The 21,614-nt window shown below is 37.2% G+C and overlaps 2 protein-coding genes and 1 pseudogene across 2 annotated transcripts; all 3 read left to right on the top strand.

Moving 5' to 3' along the window:
- Positions 1-2,471: 2,471 nt before the first annotated feature.
- LOC147477930 (uncharacterized) lies at positions 2,472-7,488 on the top strand. The gene is made up of 6 exons (XM_086586118.1): positions 2,472-2,517; positions 2,606-2,663; positions 4,266-4,435; positions 5,208-6,012; positions 6,372-6,489; positions 7,150-7,488. The coding sequence occupies exons 1-6, from the start codon at positions 2,472-2,474 to the stop codon at positions 7,486-7,488; spliced, it is 1,536 nt and encodes a 511-aa protein (XP_086442244.1).
- Positions 7,489-7,520: 32 nt separating this feature from the next.
- Positions 7,521-8,488, top strand: LOC147477929 (uncharacterized). The gene is made up of 2 exons (XM_086586117.1): positions 7,521-7,995; positions 8,439-8,488. The coding sequence occupies exons 1-2, from the start codon at positions 7,521-7,523 to the stop codon at positions 8,486-8,488; spliced, it is 525 nt and encodes a 174-aa protein (XP_086442243.1).
- Positions 8,489-9,388: 900 nt separating this feature from the next.
- LOC147477928 (elongation factor 1-alpha pseudogene) lies at positions 9,389-16,438 on the top strand (annotated as a pseudogene).
- Positions 16,439-21,614: the final 5,176 nt, after the last annotated feature.

Here is a 21,614-nt window from a genome sequence, read left to right as displayed (position 1 = left end):
ATTAAGCATTGCCACGAAAATGGCGTGGTTCACCGAGACATTAAGCGGGAGAACATCCTGCTCACTGCATCGGGGAAAGTTGAAGCTTGCGGATTTTGGACTAGCGGCGTGGTGGATTCCAACCGGTAATCACTTGTCCGGTCTTGTTGGTAGTCGATCTTATGTTGCCCCAGAAGTTCTTTTGGGGAGATTATTCTGAGAAGGTGGATATCTGGAGTCTTTGGTGTCCTCTTGCATTATCTCCTAGTTGGGGTCTTACCGTTTGAGGCGAGTTCAATGGAAGAACTTCGTGAGGCACATAAGAAAAAGAAGTTGAACTTAAACTCGGTATGTGGGTCACCATATCGCGACCCATTTCGGGATCTCGTTAGGAGAATGCTCACTTGGGATGTCTCATCAAGGCTAACTGCCGATGAAGTACTAAGTCATCCATGGTTTATGTTTCATAAAGAGCAATCGTTGAAGCCAACATGGAACATGGTTAAAAAGAGAAAAGTTTTGGAAGATCTCTCCAACCAACTTGCATCACCGAGAAATTCCAAGTGATGATAAGATGATTGAAAGCGATGTTGGTAGAGCTTACGTAACAATATGATGATAAGATGAACTTGTTAACCGAACGACATCGCAATAAAGAACTGAGTTTTTACAAAGCAATAAGTCGTCGGGCCGTTACAATTTTTTTTTTTTTTTTTTTTTTTTTATCGGCCAACTGGTAAACAATCTTTTTAAGAAAGCTCCAAACGCTTGCAAAGACCTCTTTGTAAAACAATATTTTAAGAGCAACCTTAATAACTTAATAAGAGAAAAATCTTTGAAAGCTGATCTTCACCCACACAAGATGGATTAACTTCATACCTGTAGTAGTGTTAAGTTTATTAGTCAAAGTGCCACATCGGGGAGTTCGGGACAAAATTTTAAAATCTAACTTGCGGGCTAAAATAAGTTGCAGAAAATACACATTTTTCTAAAATATGGTAGTTATGGAAAATAACTTATTTTCCTTTCCGGTGTTTGATAGCTTAACTTGTAGGCTGTTAAATGTTCAAGGTGGAAAAAAAATTCCTCTCATTTCGGGGTAACAATATGTTTCGGTCCCGTAAGAAAAGTTTCCTTCCTATATTTCCACCTCCACCAGGTCGGTTCCTAAACACACCATAATTTACAAAAAGTTACGAAGGCGGAAAGGTTGTACTCTACCAAGCTTGAAGATGCAAGACATACTAAACAATTCACCAATAATGCCTTAAGGTTGCAGCGTATTAGAGTATTCAACAGTTGGCAACACTTGTGTCATCATTATTATATCTTATTAGACTTAAGGGAGTCTATTTATTGAAATCTATTAACACTACTAAATCGTTGTCATTTAGAGCATTTGCAATGCAGGGGATTATGAGGGGTTTGTGACTATAGTCACCAGTTTTTGGCAAAAATGGTTGTGCAATGCAGTGGTGAATACCTGGTGACTATTTTCCCTAGTTGATTTCAAGGTGAAACCTTCCACCGAGATAGTGGCTGACTTGTTAACTTCGGACGGGATGTTAGATTCCGTCTCGTGTGTTTTTTTCGATTTTTTCTTCGGACGGAATGTTTCATTCCATCTCGCGTGTTTTTTCGATTTTTTTTTGGTTTTTTTAACTTCAGACAAAATACCGGACGGGATGTTACATTCCATCTGGATCAAAAAGCCTCCAGACGGAATCTAACATCCCGTCCGAGATATTTTATTCACTTTTGCATTGCACAACTTCACTTTGTTTTTCACTGTTTTGGTGAAAAGAGGGTGAATAAGTGCTGAGGTGGCGGTGATAAAAGAGGGAATTATATTCACTTGCATTGCAAATGCTCTTACCGTGTTCTCATAGCTCCATGTCATCTTAACAAAAATTAAGAGACAAAAAAAAAAAAAAAAAAAAATTATAGTCATAACCGCAAAGCTTACCGTTTCGCTCACTCTCTATTTTCTTATTCCCTCGCAAAAAATTAAATTAAAAACCGCAAAGCTTACGTTTCACTCACTCTCTATTTTCTTCCCCAAGCGTTGCAACAATTGAGTAGAAATTTCTTGATCCCTCACTGCAAATTCCCTCTTTCAATCCCTCACTGATTTCTAATATGTTATTTTTTCCATCCCCTTATTTTTCATTTACATCCATGCCTGGACTCTAAATAATATTAAATTTGATCGGGGCACAAATGAATCTTGTTACCGAGGAGGAGGCGAGAAAGTCGAGATTCCTTCGTCGAAGTATTCTTCACAGAGATACAACAAAGGGGAAGATTGAGTGTCTATGTAATAGTCACTTAAATAAAAGGTCCCGACCGATTTCTAAGCGTTCTATCGCCTAAGGTTTGTTTACATTCACTTTCATCTTGTTTTTGTCGCGGATGGCACGACTACAACAACCACAAACCCGGACACATGGTTGCACCATTGCAAATGATGGAGTTAGTGTGACTTTGGCGAGATGAAACGGTTTAATGGATGTTCACATAATAGTGAAAGAGACACAGGTATGATTAATGGGTTATGTTCTTTTTTTAGTTATGGAGTTATGTATGGGTAACATAGATATGACTTAAATTTTTAATTTCATTATAGGCCATCATTATTTGGGACCAATGAAACAGATCAGCAATCATTGTGGAGCTTTTGCCTGGTATGTAGAAAGGAACCAGAAGTCGAAACGGCCGCGTCGTCCATTTTTTTGATTTGTTGCCAAGCGGGAAAAGTCCAGTTACCTTTACTAAAAGACCCACCTCACTTTTTGGGTCAGCTTTTAGAATACGGCGGGGGAAGAAGAACGCAGAAATTCAGGAGAAATATCCGTGCTTACAATATGATGTTTGCTTTTATATCAATGGGTGGGGAGGTAAATAGGAAGATAAATAAAGGTCGGGGACCCTATGCCTTTCGGCTAAAAGGTCATAATTATCATAGGCTTGGTACTTTACTACCAAGCGAAGGATATAAACCCAAGTTCGCATAGTTATACATCCATGATACGCAGAATAAGGTACAAAACAGGTTGAATTCACTCAGAAAGGATGACAGGGAGGACAACTTGGATCCTGAAATTGTTAAAGGTCTTATAAAGGTATTAGATGACAATAATCATCTTGCATGAACTTTTAGAATGGCACGAGACAGGTTTCAAAGAATGTCATTTTAGATGTTAGGTTGGATTATTGGAAGTCGTGTAGTAGGGATGCAAGGCAATATAAGCGGCCCAACTTCGATGCGAGGTTGCCGCTATTATGGTGGGCAAACGGTTTGGAACACAACGACGGATGGGATATTATTGTTGATAGAAAGGATACGGATTGAAAAGAATAAGTGTTTTGTATCCAAGTTTTATGGCTATGCAATATCCATTACTGTTTCCTTATGGGGAGGATGGGTTTATGGTCAAAATCCCTTATCGTGACACCGGTGGAGGAAGGACTACCAAGTGTCAAAAGGTCACATGAGAGAATTCTATGCGTATTGGCTGTGCAGTTAAATCGCTACTCGATTCGCTACTACTCTCGAAGAAGCGAAGTAGCAAAACAGGTGTAATCGGTCGGGGATTAATCGATTAATCGGACAATTTTTATAACACTATATTTCTTTACAAATAATTATTAAATATATTTAACTTTGAAATACCAACATAATGAAGCCAATTAAGAACCCAATCAATCAATAAACAATTAAAACACTCAATCAACTAAAATAAATATGATTAAAGTGTAAAACTATGCATTTAATCGAGGGTTGGTCGAATTGGCGAAATGTCGAGTTCAATGTTTAACATTGAAATAGTTGAAATAGTGAACATAATTACTCGGCTAATCGGGCCTAATCGGCCGAATACTCGGGGAGTTTTTGAGCCCGATTATTATTGGGGATTAAATTGTTAGTCGGGTCGGCTAAACAGCGAGTAGCGAGTACTCACCGATTACTCGTCGAGTACTCAACGATTTAATAGCCCAGCGTATAGGATTCAGCAGAGATTTGAAGAAGGTCGGTTTGATCCGTGGAGGTCGGTTGTTTCAGCGTATGTTGCGATGCTTATGCTTGCATTGAAGAAGATCGTTTATTTTGGTATAGAGATAATCAATCCAAAGTCAAAGCGAGCTATCTGATGGACTTATGGATGCGGTTGTTGCGGGGAGACACTACTGGTATACATTGAGAAAGAGAATTGTCTTGCCTTCGACATTTCTGGTGGTCCACGATATAAGATACATAATTATCGGGATGCCATTGCTATTTGTAGGTGGGCGGGCACACCAAATCTTTTTATTACATTTACCTGCAATCCAAATTGGCGTGAAATAAGAGAGGGGTTGAAATGTATAGACGGACAGAAGGCAGAGGATAGACCATATGTTGTTGCACGCGTTTTCAAGATGAAACTGGATGCACTTATGAAAGACTTAAAGCAAGGTTAGCGCTTTGGTCGGGTTCTTGTAGGTATATCATAGATTCTCTTATATATATATATATATATATATATATATATATATAGTCCGGCTCTTAAACAGACTAGTCCGTTTACGGACTTGTGTTTTGAACATCTTATATAGTGTCGTGAACAACTTATATAGTGTTTTGAACAACTTTTTTTAATTTACACTTATTAACTTTTTAATTTATGCTTATATATGACACTATATAAACTGTGCAAGACATTATATAAGCTGTGAAAGACACTATATAACAAGTCCGTAAACGGACGTCCGTTTAAGAGCCGAACTATACGAGGAGGGATAGAAACACATTTTATGCATACATTATAGCCACATTTTTCACATACAAATGAATTAAGACCTGATTTTTTGTGGAGATCATCTCCCCACCATGAAGACCATTCTAAAAAAAAAATATAATATTTGGGTATGTCTAACCATATAAAAATTAGTGTTCATTTTTGAATTTTTCATCTAACGGTCCAAATTTTTTGTGAGCATGTTATAAGGTTAGATTTATTTAAATGAACTGAATTTTTGTGAGCATGTCCTCCATGGTAGGGAGATCATCTCCACAAAAATTCAACATTTAATTCAACTTTTAAGTGCACAATTTTGCTTGGATTAATTTATAATGTGGCTATAGTGAATGTGCCTCTATCCCTCCCCTATATATATATATATTTGCTACACTCGCACTTCTTAAGGTAGCATACTATATTAACTGTATAATTTTCCCCTCCTTGCAGCAATTTACACAATAGAATTTAAGAAGAGGGGATTGCCGCATGCGCACATCCTATTGTTTCTTCATCGTGATGATAAGCCAACTACCATTACCGATTTTGATAAAATAATTTCAGCAGAACTACCTGATAAGACAACTAATCCAATGGGATATGAACATGTTGTTCAGTTCATGATGCGTGGGCCATGTGGATTATTGAAGAGTGATGCACCTTGCACAGTAAAAGGAAAATGTAATAAACATTATTTTCCAAAGAAATTTTGCAGTAAAACTTCTTTTGATGATGTCGGGTATGCTGCGTATAAAAGAAAAGACGATTTAAGAACAACTACGAAGAGTGGGATTCAGTTGAGCAACAGTTTCGTAGAGCCCTATAATAGAGACTTGGTCATAAAGTTCGATGCTCATATCAATGTAGAAATTTGCAACCGGGGGAGATCGGTTAAATATTTATTCAAGTACATAAACAAAGGCAGTGTTAGGGCTACAGTTGTGGTTGAAGAGAATTTGTCTAATGTTGAGCCAGCAGAACAATCTACCATTCAAGAAGTGGATGAAATCAAAACTTATCTTGATTGTAGATATGTATCTGCTCACGAAGCATGTTGGCGGATATCTAATTTCCCGATTCAGTTCCATGAACCGGCTGTAGAGAGACTTTCCTACCATTTAGAAGGTGAACATATGGTTATCTTCCGTGATAGAGACCACACAGTTGATGTAGTCACTAGGCCAAATGTCGAGAAAACTAAGTTTACAGAGTGGATGTATACAAACTCTTTGTATGAAGATGTTAGGGAACTCACGTATGTCGAATTTCCAATTAAATGGGTTCGGCACAAGGATGAAAAAATATGGACAAGAAGGGAAAGTGGGAGAAAAATTGGAAGATTATATTATGCTCATCCAACATCCAGAGAAAGATTTTAGGGTTAACTAGTATTACCCCCCTACTAGATGAGCCAATTAGGATTTCCCCCAACTAGATTGGAAAATTAGGGTCTCCCCCTTGAGTACACACACAAAAAAAGTCAACTTGTGTATACTCAGGGGGGAGACCCTAATTTCTCCATCTAGATAGGGGAAATCTTAATTAACTCATCTAGTAGGGGGTAGTACTAAAATATCAAAGATTTTATCTTAGTTTGTTATTAAATGTTGTTAGAGGTCCACGGTGCTACGAAGATATTCAGACAGTAAATGGTGTCACATGTCCTAATTTTAAATCGGCATGCTTAGCTTTGGGATTGTTAGAAGCTGATCAAGAATGGCGTGAAACTTTGGTCGGCGGGTTCTTGGTCTATAGGCAGTTCTTCGTGAATTGTTTGTCACCCTTTTGTTATTTTGTGTGGTCACAAATCCACTTGAACTTTGGAATAGGCATTGGGAACAATTGTCGATGATATTTTGCATAGAGAACGAGGGGAATCATGGGATCTTACTTTGCAACTTAGTGAGGCTGAAATTAAAAATTAATCGTCGAGAGATATTAAAAGAATTACGGCCCATGGAAAAAAGCTAAAAGACTTACGCATGCCAACACGGATTCTTCCTCCTATCAACAACCACGTAATAGTTTGTTGAGAGGAACTATGTTTTGACAGAGATCTTCTTGCATCTGATTTTTCTCCGGTTGCCGCGATGGGCTTAATACTCAACAAAATATTATTTTTCGATGTTGTCGTTGAAGTTATTCATTCAAAAAGGGAGAGGTTGTTTTTGTCTATAGGGTGGAGGAACCGAAAAACTTATTTGTGGAAGACAATAATATCAAGGTTACGTTCGAAGGAGAAATAGTTACGGTGGTGGCGTCCCGGGGATAGCTTCTCTTTTTATTACACGGGGAAGAACTGCACATTCAAGGTTTAAAATTCGGTCATAGGCCGATGATGATTCATGTTGCAACATTCCAGTTAAGTCACAATTAGCTTCGCCTAATACAGAAAGCTAGCCTCATAATATGGGATGAAGCTCCTTTAAACCATAGAAATTCTTTTGAGGCAGTTGATAGAACTTTAAGAGACTTGATGCGTGGAATAAATCCTAATTCAGAAAATAGGCTTTTTGGCGGGATAACAGTTGCTTTTGGAGGAGATTTCAGACAAGTTCTTCCTGTGGTTAGGGGTGGAACCCGAGAAGCAATTGTTGGAGCATTAGTAAATAGATCCTACATTTGGGAGCACTGCCGAGTTTATAAATTAACCACTAATATGAGATTAAGAGATACCGAGATTGACAGTGTTGGTGCAGAGTCGATGCAAGAGTTAGAGAATGGATATTGAGACTTGGAGAAGGAAAGTTGCCTGCAATTCGGATGTTTGAGGATGAGGATGAACCATGTTGGATTAAAATACCAGACATATATCTTATTCCTAGCAGTCCTGATCCTATTAAGCAGATAGTCTCTACCATCTATGAAGATTTGAAACATCAATATAAACATATTGACTATTTGCAAAATAGATGCATCCTGACTACGACAAATCAGATTGTAGATGACATAAATGCTCATGTTATTTCTCTCATCCCTGGAGAGTCACATACGCATTTGAGTGCTGACTCGATTAGTTCAGATTCCATGGCAACTAAAGATCAGGATATTTGGTATCCTACTGAATTTCTTAACACTTTGGAAATGTCTGGTATGCCAACACATGTTCTTCAGCTAAAAGTTGGAGTGCCGATTATGTTGCTTAGAAATTTAAACCCGAGCAGAGGACTTTGTAATGGCACTAGGATGATTGTTACCATTTTAGGAACGAGAGCTTTTGAGGCAGAAATCTTAACTGGTAGCCACATTGGAAATAGGGAACCGATCCCGAGGATAGTGTTGTCTTCATCTGATTCGAGCTGACCTTTTACTTTGAGACGTCTACAATATCCAGTTAAGATATGTTTTGCGATGACGATAAACAAGAGCCAGGGTCCAACTTTGAGATATGTTGGAGTTTATTTGTCAAAACCTGTCTTTTCACATAGCTAGTTATATGTCGCTATATCACGGGTGTCGTCTGCTGATGGACTTAAAATTTTGATCAATCACTCTAACAGTGAGAAAATGGATTATACAAAAAATATTGTTTACTGAGAGGTTTTCAATAATTTGCCTACAGGTAACGCTTTAAAAACAGTTAAATTATTTTTAAATATATATTGCTATTACGAGCTTCTTGGTCTAAACAGTGCTATTGTTTTTAAACAGTGAAATTACCATGGGTTTTCTTTTTAACAGATTCTGGGTTTGATGCCGACGCTGATCAGTCACAACCCTCATATTTGTGAATACAATCCAACTTCTTTTATTTTATCTGGGCTTGCATAATATTCTCAAAGGTATAAAATTCACTTTTGGCCACTTCACTTTACTTTATGGATAAGGGGGCCAATCCTAATACAACAGATGATGTAGTCTTTACTCTATTGCACTATGTTGTTGAAAGAGGTTTTATTCCTTTGCCAATTTTTCTATTTCAAACGATGTTCTTTATTGCTCAGAATCACTAACTTGGGTTGGTATTATCACGGAGGCCGGCAACCCGGTTATTCGAACTACTACTTTTGAGAGGTTCTCGTGAACATTGTCTCAAGTCTCGGAACGCATTTATACTGAGCTATAACGAGTCTTTGGAAAGCATGAAGCATTTCAAACATTGTTGAATCATCGTCCTGATGTAAGATTTCGTTTCATATCTATGTAACTATGTTAATGTAGGCTACACCTTATCGTAGGATCCTGAATATTGTGCAACGGTTTTGATTCCTATGCTATGACACTTTTTTGTTAGCTTTATATCTATTAGGACATAAATGACAATCATGCAGTGCATATTTTTATTTGTTACTACTAATATTACCTCTATCAAAATCCTAATGTTATTTCGTTATATTAGCTTTGGCAGTAAAAAAAAAATTATAACAAATTTGTGTCTTATCTTATGTTATAAAACTTATGATGTTTTTCCCCTTTGTTAAGTTTATCCAGTCGGAGCTAATATAATGTTTTTCCCCCTCTCCATTAAACTGATGTATGCTATATGTACATTCGCAACCCGAATTATACTATCACAGTGCCAATACCACACCCCCCCCCCCCCACCCCTTGCAGTTTCTATTCTTGCATAGCCTTTGAGTTGCATTGACGTTTTTATGGAGGTAAGAAATTTACCTATTTCCTGTGTGTATATGGATGCCACTACTCCAAATTATTCTAAGGCTTGGTATGAGGAAATTTTCATGGGAGTCTCTACCTACCTGAACAAGGCTGAGTAAAGCCCTGATGAAATACCCTTTATTCCCATCTTTGATTTTGATGTTGACAACATGATTGAAATGTCTACCAACATTGATTTTTCCAAGGGCGCATCCCTCCTTGAGGCACTTGACTTGATCTCAGAACCCAAGAGACCCACATACAAGCCTCTACGTCTCCCACTTAAGGATGTTGCCAAGCGGGAAAAGTCCAGTTACCTTTACTAAAAGACCCACCTAACTTTTTGGGTCAGCTTTTAGAATACGGCGGGGGAAGAAGAATGCAGGAATTCAGGAGAAATATCCGCACTTACAATATGATGTTTGCTTTTACATCAATGGGTGGGGAGGTAGATAGGAAGATAAATAAAGGCTGTGGACCCTATGCCTTTCGGCTAAAAGGTTATAATTATAATAGGCTTGGTACTTTACTACCGAGCGAAGGATATAAACCCAAGTTCGCACAGTTATACATCCATGATACGCAGAATGAGGGACAAAACAGGTTGAATTTACTCAGAAAGGATGACAGGGAGGACAACTTAGATCCTAAAATTGTTAAAGGTCTTATAAAGGTATTAGATGACAATAATCATCTTGCACGAACTTTTAGAATGGCACGATACGAGTTTTCAGAAGAATGTCATTTTTTTAGATGTTAGAGTCGCGGATTATTAGAAGTCGTGAGTAGTAGGGATGCAAGGCAATATAACCGTCCAATTTAGATGCGAGGTTGCCGCTATTATGGTGGGCAACATTTTGGAACACAATGACGGACGAGATATTATTGTTGATAGAAAGGATACCGGATTGAAAAGAATAAGTGTTTTGTATCCAAGTTTTATGGCTATGCAATATCCATTACTGTTTCCTTATGGGGAGGATGGGTTTATGGTCAAAATCCCTTATCGTGACACTGGTGGAGGAAGGACTACCAAGCGTCAAAGGGTCAGCATGAGAGAATTCTATGCGTATAGGATTCAGCAGAGGTTTGAAGAAGGTCAGGCATTGATCCGTGGAGGTCGGTTGTTTCAGCAGTATGTTGTAGATGCTTATGCTTGCATTGAAGAAGATCACTTATTTTGGTATAGATAATCAATCCAAAGTCAGAGCAGAGCTATACAGTGGACTCATGGATGCAGTTGTTGCTGGAGACACTACAGATGCTTCTATTGAGAAGAGAATTGTCTTGCCTTCTACATTTACAGGTGGTCCACGATATAAGATACATAATTATCAGGATGCCATTGCTATTTGTAGGTGGGTGGGCACACCAGATCTTTTTATTACATTTGCCTACAATCCAAATTGGCGTGAAATAAGAGAGGGGTTGAAACGTATAGACAGACAGAAGGCTGAGGATAGGCCGCCAGATGTTGTTGCACGCGTTTTCAAGATGAAACTGGATGCACTTATGAAATACTTAAAGCAGGGTCAGCACTTTGGTTTGGTTCTTGCAGGTATATCATAGATTCTCTTGAAGACCATTCTCAATTTTTCTTTTTAATATTTGGGTCTGTCTAACCATATAAAAATTAGTGTTCATTTTTGAGCTTTTCATCTAACGGTCCAAATTTTTTATGAGCATGTTATAAGGTTAGATTTATTTAAATGAGCTGAATTTTTGTGAGCATGTTCTCCATGGTAGGGAGATCATCTCCACAAAAATTCAACCTTTAATTCAACTTTTAAGTACACAATTTTGCTTCGATTAATTTACAATGTGGCTATAGTGAATGTGCGTCTATCCCTCCCCTATATATATATATAATTTCCCCCTCCCTGCAGCGGTTTACACAATTGAATTTCAGAAGAGGGGATTGCCGCATGCGCACATCCTATTGTTTCTTCGTCGTGATGATAAGCCAACTACTATTACCGATGTTGATAAAATAATTTCAGCAGAACTACCTGATAAGACAACTGATCCAGTGGGATATGAACATGTTGTTCAGTTCATGATGCGTGGGCCATGTGGATTATTGAAGAGTGATGCACCTTGCACAGTAAAAGGAAAATGTATTAAGCATTTTCCAAAGAAATTTTGCAGTAAAACTTCTTTTGATGATGCCGGGTATGCTGCGTATAAAAGAAAAGACGATTTAAGAACAGCTACGAAGAGTGGGATTCAGTTTAGCAACGGTTTTGTAGTGCCCTATAATAGAGACTTGGTCATAAAGTTTGATGCTCATATCAATGTAGAAATCTACAACCAGGGGAGATCGGTTAAATATTTATTCAAGTACATAAACAAAGGCAGTGTTAGGGCTACAGTTGTGGTTGAAGAGAATTTGTAATGTCGAGCCAGCAGAACAATCTATCGTTCAAGAAGTGGATGAAATCAAAACTTATCTTGATTGTAGATATGTATCGGCTCACGATGCATGTTGGCGGATATTTAATTTCCCGATTCAGTTCCGTGAACCGGCTGTAGAGAGACTTTCCTACCATTTAGAAGATGAACATATGGTTATGTTTCGTGATAGAGACCACACAGTTGATGTAGTCACTAGGCCAAATGTCGAGAAAACTATGTTTACAGAGTGGATGTATACAAGCTCTTGTATGAAGATGCTAGGGAACTCACGTATGTCGAATTTCCGATTAAATGGGTTTGGCACAAGGATGAAAAAATAGGATGATAATTAAATGGGTTCTCAAGCTCACGAGGTAATTTAATTTGTATATATTCATTTTTAGTTCTTAGTTAACAATCAATGTAACACTGCTTTCCGCTTTATATTTTAGTTTGATAATTTAGTGAAACTACAGTTTCTCAAAAACAAAATAAGTAGTTTATTAATTAATATATTGTGAATGCAGGTGAACTGCGTTTGATATTAGTTAGCATTTTGTTAGACTTTTAAGTATATACATAAATAGGCCAATCCCAACGCTAGGTGTCCAATAGTGCTAACCTGAACTTGATACATTAACTAACCAGGTGTCTAGAGCTTGGTGCTACAGTTATAAATAGGCCAACGCCTTGCAAATTTCCATCACTCCCAATCCTAAAGCTTTGATATTCCTTCATTTGTTTAACCAAGGGCCAGGTACTTTGAAGTTTGAACTATATATACATCTTAATAGGCTAAGAAAACATATTATAGTAACACATTGCATAAACGAAAATGGAGGAATTCTCCTCTGTGGTTAACGGATCTTATTTCATGGGAGTCTCTACCTACCTGAACAAGGTTGAGTACAAGCCTGATGAAATACCCTTTGTTCCCATCTCTGATTTTGAGGTTGACAACATGATTGAAAGGTCTACCAACCTTGATTGCTCCAAGGGCACATCCTTCCTTGAGGCACTTGACTTGATCTTGTTAGAAAAATGGATTTGCACAAATCCATTGAGATATGAATGAGTAATTTGTCTCCCAAGTTACCCCACATTGAAATAAAATGAGTTTATCTTGAAACAGTACGTAAAGTGAGAAAAACCTTTTCGAAAGGGTGCACTGGTTCGAAACAGTGCATCATGCTGAAAAGGTGTGACCTTTCGAAATAGGCACTGGTTTGAAACAATGTTTTATACCGAAATAGTGTGTCATTTCGAAACATGTGACTTTTCAAAGAGTTGCTTACTTTTTCCCAAGAGTCACTGTGTTGTTTCAAAGAGGCACCGCTCACCTATAAATAGTGGATGAATTTGGAGAGAAAAAAACACCAGATCACACAGAGTTATGATCTTTCTCTTCTCCCCCTGTTCTTAGTCAAATACTATGTTGTGTTCGCTGATTTTATAGAATTGAAGTGCTAGCTTTCTATAGAAAGAAATCCATTCTATCTTGGGAGATAGTTTCCCATCAACCTTCAAGCACCGTGAAGGGGAAAATCTATCTTAAGGACATAGTGATTATCACTAGGCTCGGATTTAATCATTGGTAAATTAAGTTCATTCGTTGAACTAAAAAGTTTGTTTGTTTGTTGAACTAAAGGTTTGTTTATGATATATTTGTTATATCAATTTGATTTTTCTTGTTTACTTAACAATAAGTATATTTTTGGAATAAGTTTCCTACAATCTTAAGACATATTTCTTGCCTTGAAATAATTTTGTTGAATTAATTTTGGTTATACTTATTGTAAATGCACTAACAATCTTGAAGTGGGTTTTATTAACGTGTCGTTGACAAGCGGTGGTCAAAAGATTGATATGTGGCAAAAACATTTTCTTGCCATAGTTCCCCACTATGATGTTTCCATGCATTAGGACAGATATGTATTTCTAGTTAATTACACACTCATAAATTATATAATTTGGCAGTTCTTTAGTAGTGAACGCTAAGGTGACCTTCAAAATTCCTTCAATCCGGTTGAAGAGATGTGAAAGAAGGGAATGGTTCATGTACTGATTGAATGGAAAGTCGATTTGTGTCGATGAAGTGCTTGAAGCACACTAGTTTGTATCCAATTTAATGGACGTCCGTCCAATAACTTAAATAACCACCATGGTCTTTGTAATAGTCTTGATGCCATATGGTTTGGGTTTAAACAAAGATGGTTCATTGAACATGGGTGGAATTAAAGTGAACTTGACGAAAAGGTATGACTGCTTAAAAAGGCAAACTCTTAGAAAGCTGAACCAAGATATTTCGAACAAGACAATCGGCCCGTTGATAAGATAAGGTTCAAAACTTGGAGTTTTGTGACTTTTGTGAACATAACCAATAACCAACAGAAATACTGAATGGTTGACTATTCAGTCTTGTGAATGTCAACATACTTGTAAACAACTTGAGGTCTTAGAAGTGTTTAGATACTATATGAATGATATGTGACATTTTTTAACAAGATGTCTCAGTTGAAAAACATATATCTAAATGGTTTCCAATTTATTGACTTTGTCATGAGAAATTAGAAAAATATGGGGGATTATGTATCTCCTTGAATTAATCAATTTAAAATTGAAAATTTGTTGAAGCATTACTCAAAAGACATCAAATGTGGTGTTTTACTCTAGGAGAGATGCATAAATTTCAAGGAAATCCTCAAAAATTGGACAAGGCTGGAGAAGAAGCAGAGTGGCTTCGAAATTTCTTAGAGGATATTCCAAACTGGGCTAAACCTATGCCAGCATTGTGTATACACTGTGACAGCCACGCCAATCTGCTATTGGTAGAACACAAAGTAGCATGTATAACGAGAAGTCTCGACACATACGTCATAGACATAACACCGTTAGACAATTGCTCTCAAATGAAGTTATCTCAATCGACTATGTAAGGTCAAAAGATAATATTGCAGATCTGTTTATAAAAGGTTTAATAAGAGAGCAAGTGGAAACTATTATCAAGGGGAATGGGCTTAAAGCCTTTGAGATAATCAACCAAGAGTCCTCATAATGGAAAAACCAACCTAGTTGACTGGAGATCCCAAGATCTAGGTTCAATGGGCCAAGTGAATTATGTTTGTGACTCAGTTAGCATTGGAGAGTAATAATATACTCTAACCCATTCCAATATAAGACAGTGCATATCTGCCGCGAGACCCAGGATAAGTCAAGCTTTTAATAATTTACTATATCTTAGAAAGTTATGCTATCCAAGTGGAGTATTGCAGAATACTCTTTATAGAAATCACCTATGTGAGTGTAAAGTGGGGCCACTTTTATGAGAATTTTAAGGCAAATGTCTCAAAAGCACTCTCTGAAACCAAGAAGTGTTCAAGGCCAAAATGAACACAAACGTGAGAACCAACAATATTCGAGAAGATATTGCGTGAAGATGATTGTCTAGGTTTATACAAACGGCTGACAGTTCAAGGACATTAATTGAAGTCTACTGATCGTCCAATTAAATCCGATCATCTTTCACTAAGGCAAGTTCAAGGCCTCCAATGCTACTTGACCTGATGTGGTATCTTTTTATTTGTAAAAGAACAGAAATCCAATGTTTATGATAAAAGAAGCCAATTTTTCATTCATGTGGGGGATTGTTAGAAAAATGGATTTGCACAAATCCATTGAGATATGAATGAGTAATTTGTCTCCCAAGTTACCCCACATTGAGATGAAATTGGTTTATCTTGAAACAGTACGTAAAGTGAGAAAAACCTTTTCGAAAGGGTGCACTGGTTCGAAACAGTGCATCATGCCAAAAAGGTGCGACCTTTCGAAATGTGCACTGGTTCGAAACAGTGCATCATGCCGAAAAGGTGTGACCTTTCGAAATAGGCACTGGTTTGAAACAGTGTTTTATGCCGAAATAGTGTGTCCTTTCGAAACATGTGACTTTTCAAAGAGTTGCTTACTTTTTCCCAAGAGTCATTGTGTTGTTTCGAAGAGGCACCACTCACCTATAAATAGTGGATGAATTTGGAGAGAAAAAAATACCAGATCACACAGAGTTCTAATCTTTCTCTTCTCCCCCTGTTCTAAGTCAAATACTATGTTGTGTTCGTTGATTCTATAGAATTGAAGTGCTAGCTTTCTATAGAAGAAAATCCGTTCTATTTTGGGAGATAGTTTCCCATCAACCTTCAAGCACCGTGAGGGGGAAATCTGTCTTAAGGACATAGTGATCATCACTAGGCTCGGATTTAATCATTGGTAAATTAAGTTCATTCGTTGAACTAAAAGGTTTGTTTGTTTGTTTAACTAAAGGTTTGTTCATGATATATTTGTTATATCAATTTGATTTTTCTTGTTTACTTAACAATAAGTATATTTTTGGAATAAGTTTCCTACAGATCTCAGAACCCAAGAGACCCACAGACAAGCCTCTATGTCTCCCACTTAAGAATGTTTACAAGATTGGTGGTATTGGAACTATGCTAGTTGGTCATGTCAGGACTGGTTTGATCAAACTTGGTATGGTTATCACCTTTGGCACTATTGGATAGGCCACTAAAGTTAAGTAAGTCGAAATGCACCATGAGGCTCTTCAACAACCGCTACCCGGTGACAATGGTGGTTTTAATGTAAAGATTGTTGCTTTCATTCAATTATCGGCGGCTTCAATTGGCGTCTCACAATAAGTTGTAACTCGCAAAGATTCTTTCTCGTGATAGTCTAAAATTTTAATTCTTATTGAATACATGCTCTCTGCCTTGGTTTAGAGGTATCAACGTTTAGAGTAGAACATTTCATTATAATTGTGTATGTCATTTATCACTTTTATCAATGGTCCTTATAACAAAAAGCCGCTATTTCAGTTTTCACTACGAAAAAGAATTTTAAAAATGAGCTACATTTAGTTATTAGTTTATGTATATAATAACAATTTTGATATGAATTATTTAACTGTTTCTTAAATATACTAAAGGGCTGTCCTTTACCGTGTTCTCATAGCTCCACGTCATCTTAACAAAAATTAAGAGACAAAAAAATTTATAGTCATAACCGCAAAGCGTACCGTTTCGCTCACTCTCTATTTTTGTCCCTCGCAAAAAATTAAATTAAAAACCTCAAAGCTTACGTTTCACTCACTCTCTATTTTCTTCCCCAAGCATTGCAACAATTGAGTAGAAACTGCTTGATCCCTCACTGCAAATTCCCTCTTTCAATCCCTCACTGATTTCTAATCTGTTATTTTTTTCCATCCCCTTTTTTTTTCATTTACATCCATACATAGACTCTAAATAATATAAAATTTGATCAGCCAGAAATGAATACTGTTACCAGGGAGGAGGTGAGAAATTCGAGATTCCTTCGTCGAAGTATTCTTCAGCAGAGATACAACAAGAGGAAGATTGAGTGTCTGTAATAGGCACTTAAATAAAAGGTCCCGACCGATTTCTAAACGTTCTACGCCTAAGGTTTGTTTACATTCATGTACTGTTGTTTGTGCAGATGGCACGACTACAACAACCACAAGCCAGACTCATGGTTGCACCGTTGCAAATGATGGAGTTAGTGTGACTTTGCGAGATGAACAATTTAATGGATGTTCACATAATAGTGAAAGAGACACAGGTATGATTAATGGGTTATGTTCTTTTTTTAGTTATGGAGTTATGTATGGGTAACATAGATATGACTTAAATTTTTAATTTCATTATAGGCCATCTGTTGGAGACGCATTATTTGGGACCAATGGAACAGATCTGCAATAATTGTGGAGCATTTGCCTGGTATGAAGAAAGGAACCGGAAGTCGAAACAGCCGCGTCGTCCATCTTTTTTTATTTGTTGCCAAGCGGGAAAAGTCCAGTTACCTTTACTAAAAGACCCACCTCACTTTTTGGGTCTGCTTTTAGAATATGGCAGGGGAAGAAGAACGCAGGAATTCAAGAGAAATATCCGCGCTTACAATATGATGTTTGCTTTTACATCAATGGGTGGGGAGGTAGATAGGAAGATAAATAAAGGCCGTGGACCCTATGCCTTTCGGCTAAAAGGTCATAATTATAATAGGCTTTGTACTTTACTACCGAGCGAAGGATATAAACCCAAGTTCGCACAGTTATACATCCATGATACGCAGAATGAGGTACAAAACAGGTTGAATTCAATCAGAAAGGATGATAGGGAGGACAACTTGGATCCTGAAATTGTTAAAGGTCTTATAAAGGTATTAGATGACAATAATCATCTTGCACGAACATTTAGAATGGCACGAGACAGGTTTCATCAATGTCATTATTTAGATGTTAGGCTACGGACTATTGGAAGTCGTAGTAGGGATGCAAGGCAATATACTGTCCAACTTCGTTTGAGGTTGCTGCTATTATGGTGGGCAACGGTTTGGAACACAATGACGGACTGGATACTATTGTTGATAGAAAGGATACCGGATTGAAAAGAATAAGTGTTTTGTATCCAAGTTTTATGGCTATGCAATATCCATTACTGTTTCCTTATGGGGAGGATGGGTTTATGGTCAAAATCCCTTATTGTGACACTGGTGGAGGAAGGACTACCAAGTGTCAAAGGGTCAGCATGAGAGAATTCTATGCGTATAGGATTTAGCAGAGGTTTGAAGAAGGTCAGGCGTTGATCCGTAGAGGTCGGTTGTTTCAGCAGTATGTTGTAGATGTTTTATGCTTGCATTGAAGAAGATTGCTTATTTTGGTATACAGATAATCAATCCAAAGTCAGAGAAGAGCTATACAGTGGACTAATGGATGCAGTTGTTGCAGGAGACACTACAGCTGCTTCTATTGGGAAGAGAATTGTCTTGCCTTCGACATTTATAGGTGGTCCACGATATAAAATACACAATTATCAGGATGCCATTGCTATTTGTAGGTGGGCGGACCGGGCACACCAGATCTTTTTATTACATTTACCTGCAATCCAAATTGGCGTGAAATAAGAGAGGGGTTGAAACATATAGATGGACAGAAGGCAGAGGATAGGCCAGATGTTGTTGCACGCATTTTCAAGACAAAATTGGATGCACTTATGAAAGACTTAAAGCTGGGTCAGCGCTTTGGTCAGGTTCTTGCAGGTATATCATAGATTCTCTCTTATATGGATGCACTTATGAAAGACTTAAAGCAGGGTCAATAGATGATGCAGTCTTTACTCCATTGCACTATGTTATTGAAAGAGGTTTTTTTTTCCTCTGCCAATTTTTCTGTTTCAAACGATGTTCTTTATTGCTTTGAATCACTAACTTGGGTTGGTATTATCACAGGAGGCAACCAGTTATTCGAACTACTACTTTTGAGAGGTTCTGAGGTGAACATTGTCTTAAGTCTCGGAACGCCTATACAGAGCTTAACGAAAGTCTTTGAAAGCATGAAGCATTTCAAACATTGTTGAATCACTGTCCTGATGTAAGATTTCGTTTCATATCTATGTAACTATGTTAATGTAGGCTACACCTTATCGTAGGATCCTGAATATTGTGCAACGGTTTTGATTCCTATGCTATGACACTTTTTTGTTAGCTTTATATCTATTAGGACATAAATGACAATCATGCAGTGTACATTTTTATTTGTTACTACTAATATTACCTCTATCAAAATCCTAATGTTATTTCGTTATATTAGCTTTTGCAGAAAAAAAAAAATTATAACAGCTTTGTGTCTTATCTTATGCTATAAGACTTATGATGTTTTTCCCCTCTGTTAAGTTTATCCAGTCGGAGCTAATATAATGTTTTTCTCCCTCTCCATTAAACTTATGTATGCTATATGTACATTCGCAGCCCGAATTATACTATCACAATGCCAAGACCCACTCCCTTGCAGCTTCTATTTTTGCAGAGTCTTTGAGTTGCAATGACATTTTTATGCAGGCAAGAAATTTACCTATTTCCTGTGTGTATATGGATGCCACTACTCCAAATTATTCTAAGGCTTGGTATGAGGAAATTTTCATGGGAGTCTCTACCTACCTGAACAAGGCTGAGTAAAGCCCTAATGAAATACCCTTTGTTCCCATCTCTGATTTTGATGTTGACAACATGGTTGAAATGTCTACCAACATTGATTGTTCCAAGGGCGCATCCCTCCTTGAGGCACTTGACTTGATCTCATAACCCAAGAGACCCACAGACAAGCCTCTACGTCTCCCCACTTCAGAGGCCAGAGATTGGTGGTATTGGAACTGTGCCAGTTGGTCATGTCGGGACTAGTTTGATCAAACTTGGTATGGTTATCACCTTTGGCACTATTGGATAGACCACTGAAGTTAAGTCACTCGAAATGCACCATGAGGCTCTTTCAAAGAACCGCCACCGGTGACAATGGTGGTTTTAATGTATAGATTGTTGCTTTCATTCAATTATCGGCGACTTCAATTGGTGTCTCACAATAAGTTCTAACTCGCAGTATTCTTTCCGCGATAGTCTAAAATTTTAATTCTTATTGAATACATGCTCTCTGCCTTGGTTTAGAGGTATCAACGTTTAGAGTAGAACATTTCATTATAATTGTGTATGTCATTTATCACTTTTGTCGATGGTCCTTATAACAAAAAAAACTTGCTTGCTTCAGTTTTCACTACGAAAAAAGAATTTAAAAAATGAGCTACATTTAGTTATTGGTTTATGTATATAATAACAATTTTGATATGAATTATTTAACTGTTTCTTAAATAGTAATTGCTTATTGATTGTTTTGTCTCATTACACGCTACGGAGAAAAACTTTAATATATATATATATATATATATATATATATATATATATATATATATATATATATATATATATATTTTTGTTGTTCGTGCATTGCTTATCTACGCAGTATTCCTACTGAATGCAATTTCGGCCGGATTTGGAAATCAAACAAACAAAGACTTTGGATATACTTTTACACCATCGCTCATTTGCTGCCATTGTATCGAATCTTATGTGATGGAAATAAATACACAGTATCATGTAATTTTGGTTTGATTCTAGTCATCTTACCAACCCTAGATGTAAATGATATTATGATTCTCTACTACATAGCTTATTCTGAAGTGCAAATTTTTCAGTTATTTACAGATGATGATTAAAGATTCTATTTCTTCTCGGTCAACGTTAAATGCAAAAGGAATTGTGAAAACACGTCGACTCAGACCCATTTGTGAACACACTTTCAAAGGGTCAACGCACATACTGCACTACTTGAAGGAGTGGAATAGGGAGCTATCTCGGATTCACATCAGAATTTCTATATGGAGCTAACTAATTCGAGCAGTTACATCTACATGTACTTTGTAACATATTAGTTGTATGATAAAAGAACTACGTGTCGCTTGGTCCGTAAGTGGGGTGAAAGTTAATCCCCCCAGGTACGTAGGCAACTGATGTATACTTCTTTACTACTACTTAGAGGTTTGAACTCTCTAAATTGATGCAAAAGCAACTCAAGATCCTTACTCATGATCTTCGATTTCGTAGAGTTGGAATAAGGATTCGAACCAACCTAAAGTCTAGGATAACTACAAATTGGTTGTTACAATAAAGGGAACTAAGGAGTAAGGTTATAATACTAATGCTAGGTTTTCTTTCCTACACAACATTAAGAAAAACATTAAAGTTTGAATCATGCACTTAATACAAAAGATAATTTACTAAAGAAAGAAAAGTGGAGAGCTAATCCTCCTCATGTGATACTAACGTTTAGTTGTTGATTTGAAAAGTTTATTTATTCTTCCTAGACTCATAGACAAGCCCCTAATGGAAGAAAACTTGATCCCTAGCATATATGGCTCACTTAAGAGCTCATACATGCTAGCAAGTGGAACCAAGCAATGACTTATCTCTAAGCTC

Source organism: Coptis chinensis, chromosome 9 (genome assembly GCF_015680905.1).
Source record: "Coptis chinensis isolate HL-2020 chromosome 9, ASM1568090v1, whole genome shotgun sequence".
NCBI lineage: Eukaryota > Viridiplantae > Streptophyta > Magnoliopsida > Ranunculales > Ranunculaceae > Coptis > Coptis chinensis.
This window is presented reverse-complemented; position numbering and strand designations above follow the sequence as displayed.

What these genes read in the sequence shown, in the direction of transcription:
- LOC147477929 (XM_086586117.1), top strand. Translation starts at nt 7,521, where the DNA reads ATGTTTGAGGATGAGGATGAACCATGTTGGATTAAAATACCAGACATA. An exon ending in TGAGGCAGAAATCTTAACTG is followed by an intron (nt 7,996 to 8,438) that starts GTAGCCACATTG and finishes TCTTTTTAACAG; the next exon opens with ATTCTGGGTTTGATGCCGAC.
- LOC147477930 (XM_086586118.1), top strand. Translation starts at nt 2,472, where the DNA reads ATGAAACGGTTTAATGGATGTTCACATAATAGTGAAAGAGACACAG. An exon ending in GAAGATGTTAGGGAACTCAC is followed by an intron (nt 6,013 to 6,371) that starts GTATGTCGAATT and finishes AAATGTTGTTAG; the next exon opens with AGGTCCACGGTGCTACGAAG. An exon ending in AAGAATGGCGTGAAACTTTG is followed by an intron (nt 6,490 to 7,149) that starts GTCGGCGGGTTC and finishes CGCCTAATACAG; the next exon opens with AAAGCTAGCCTCATAATATG.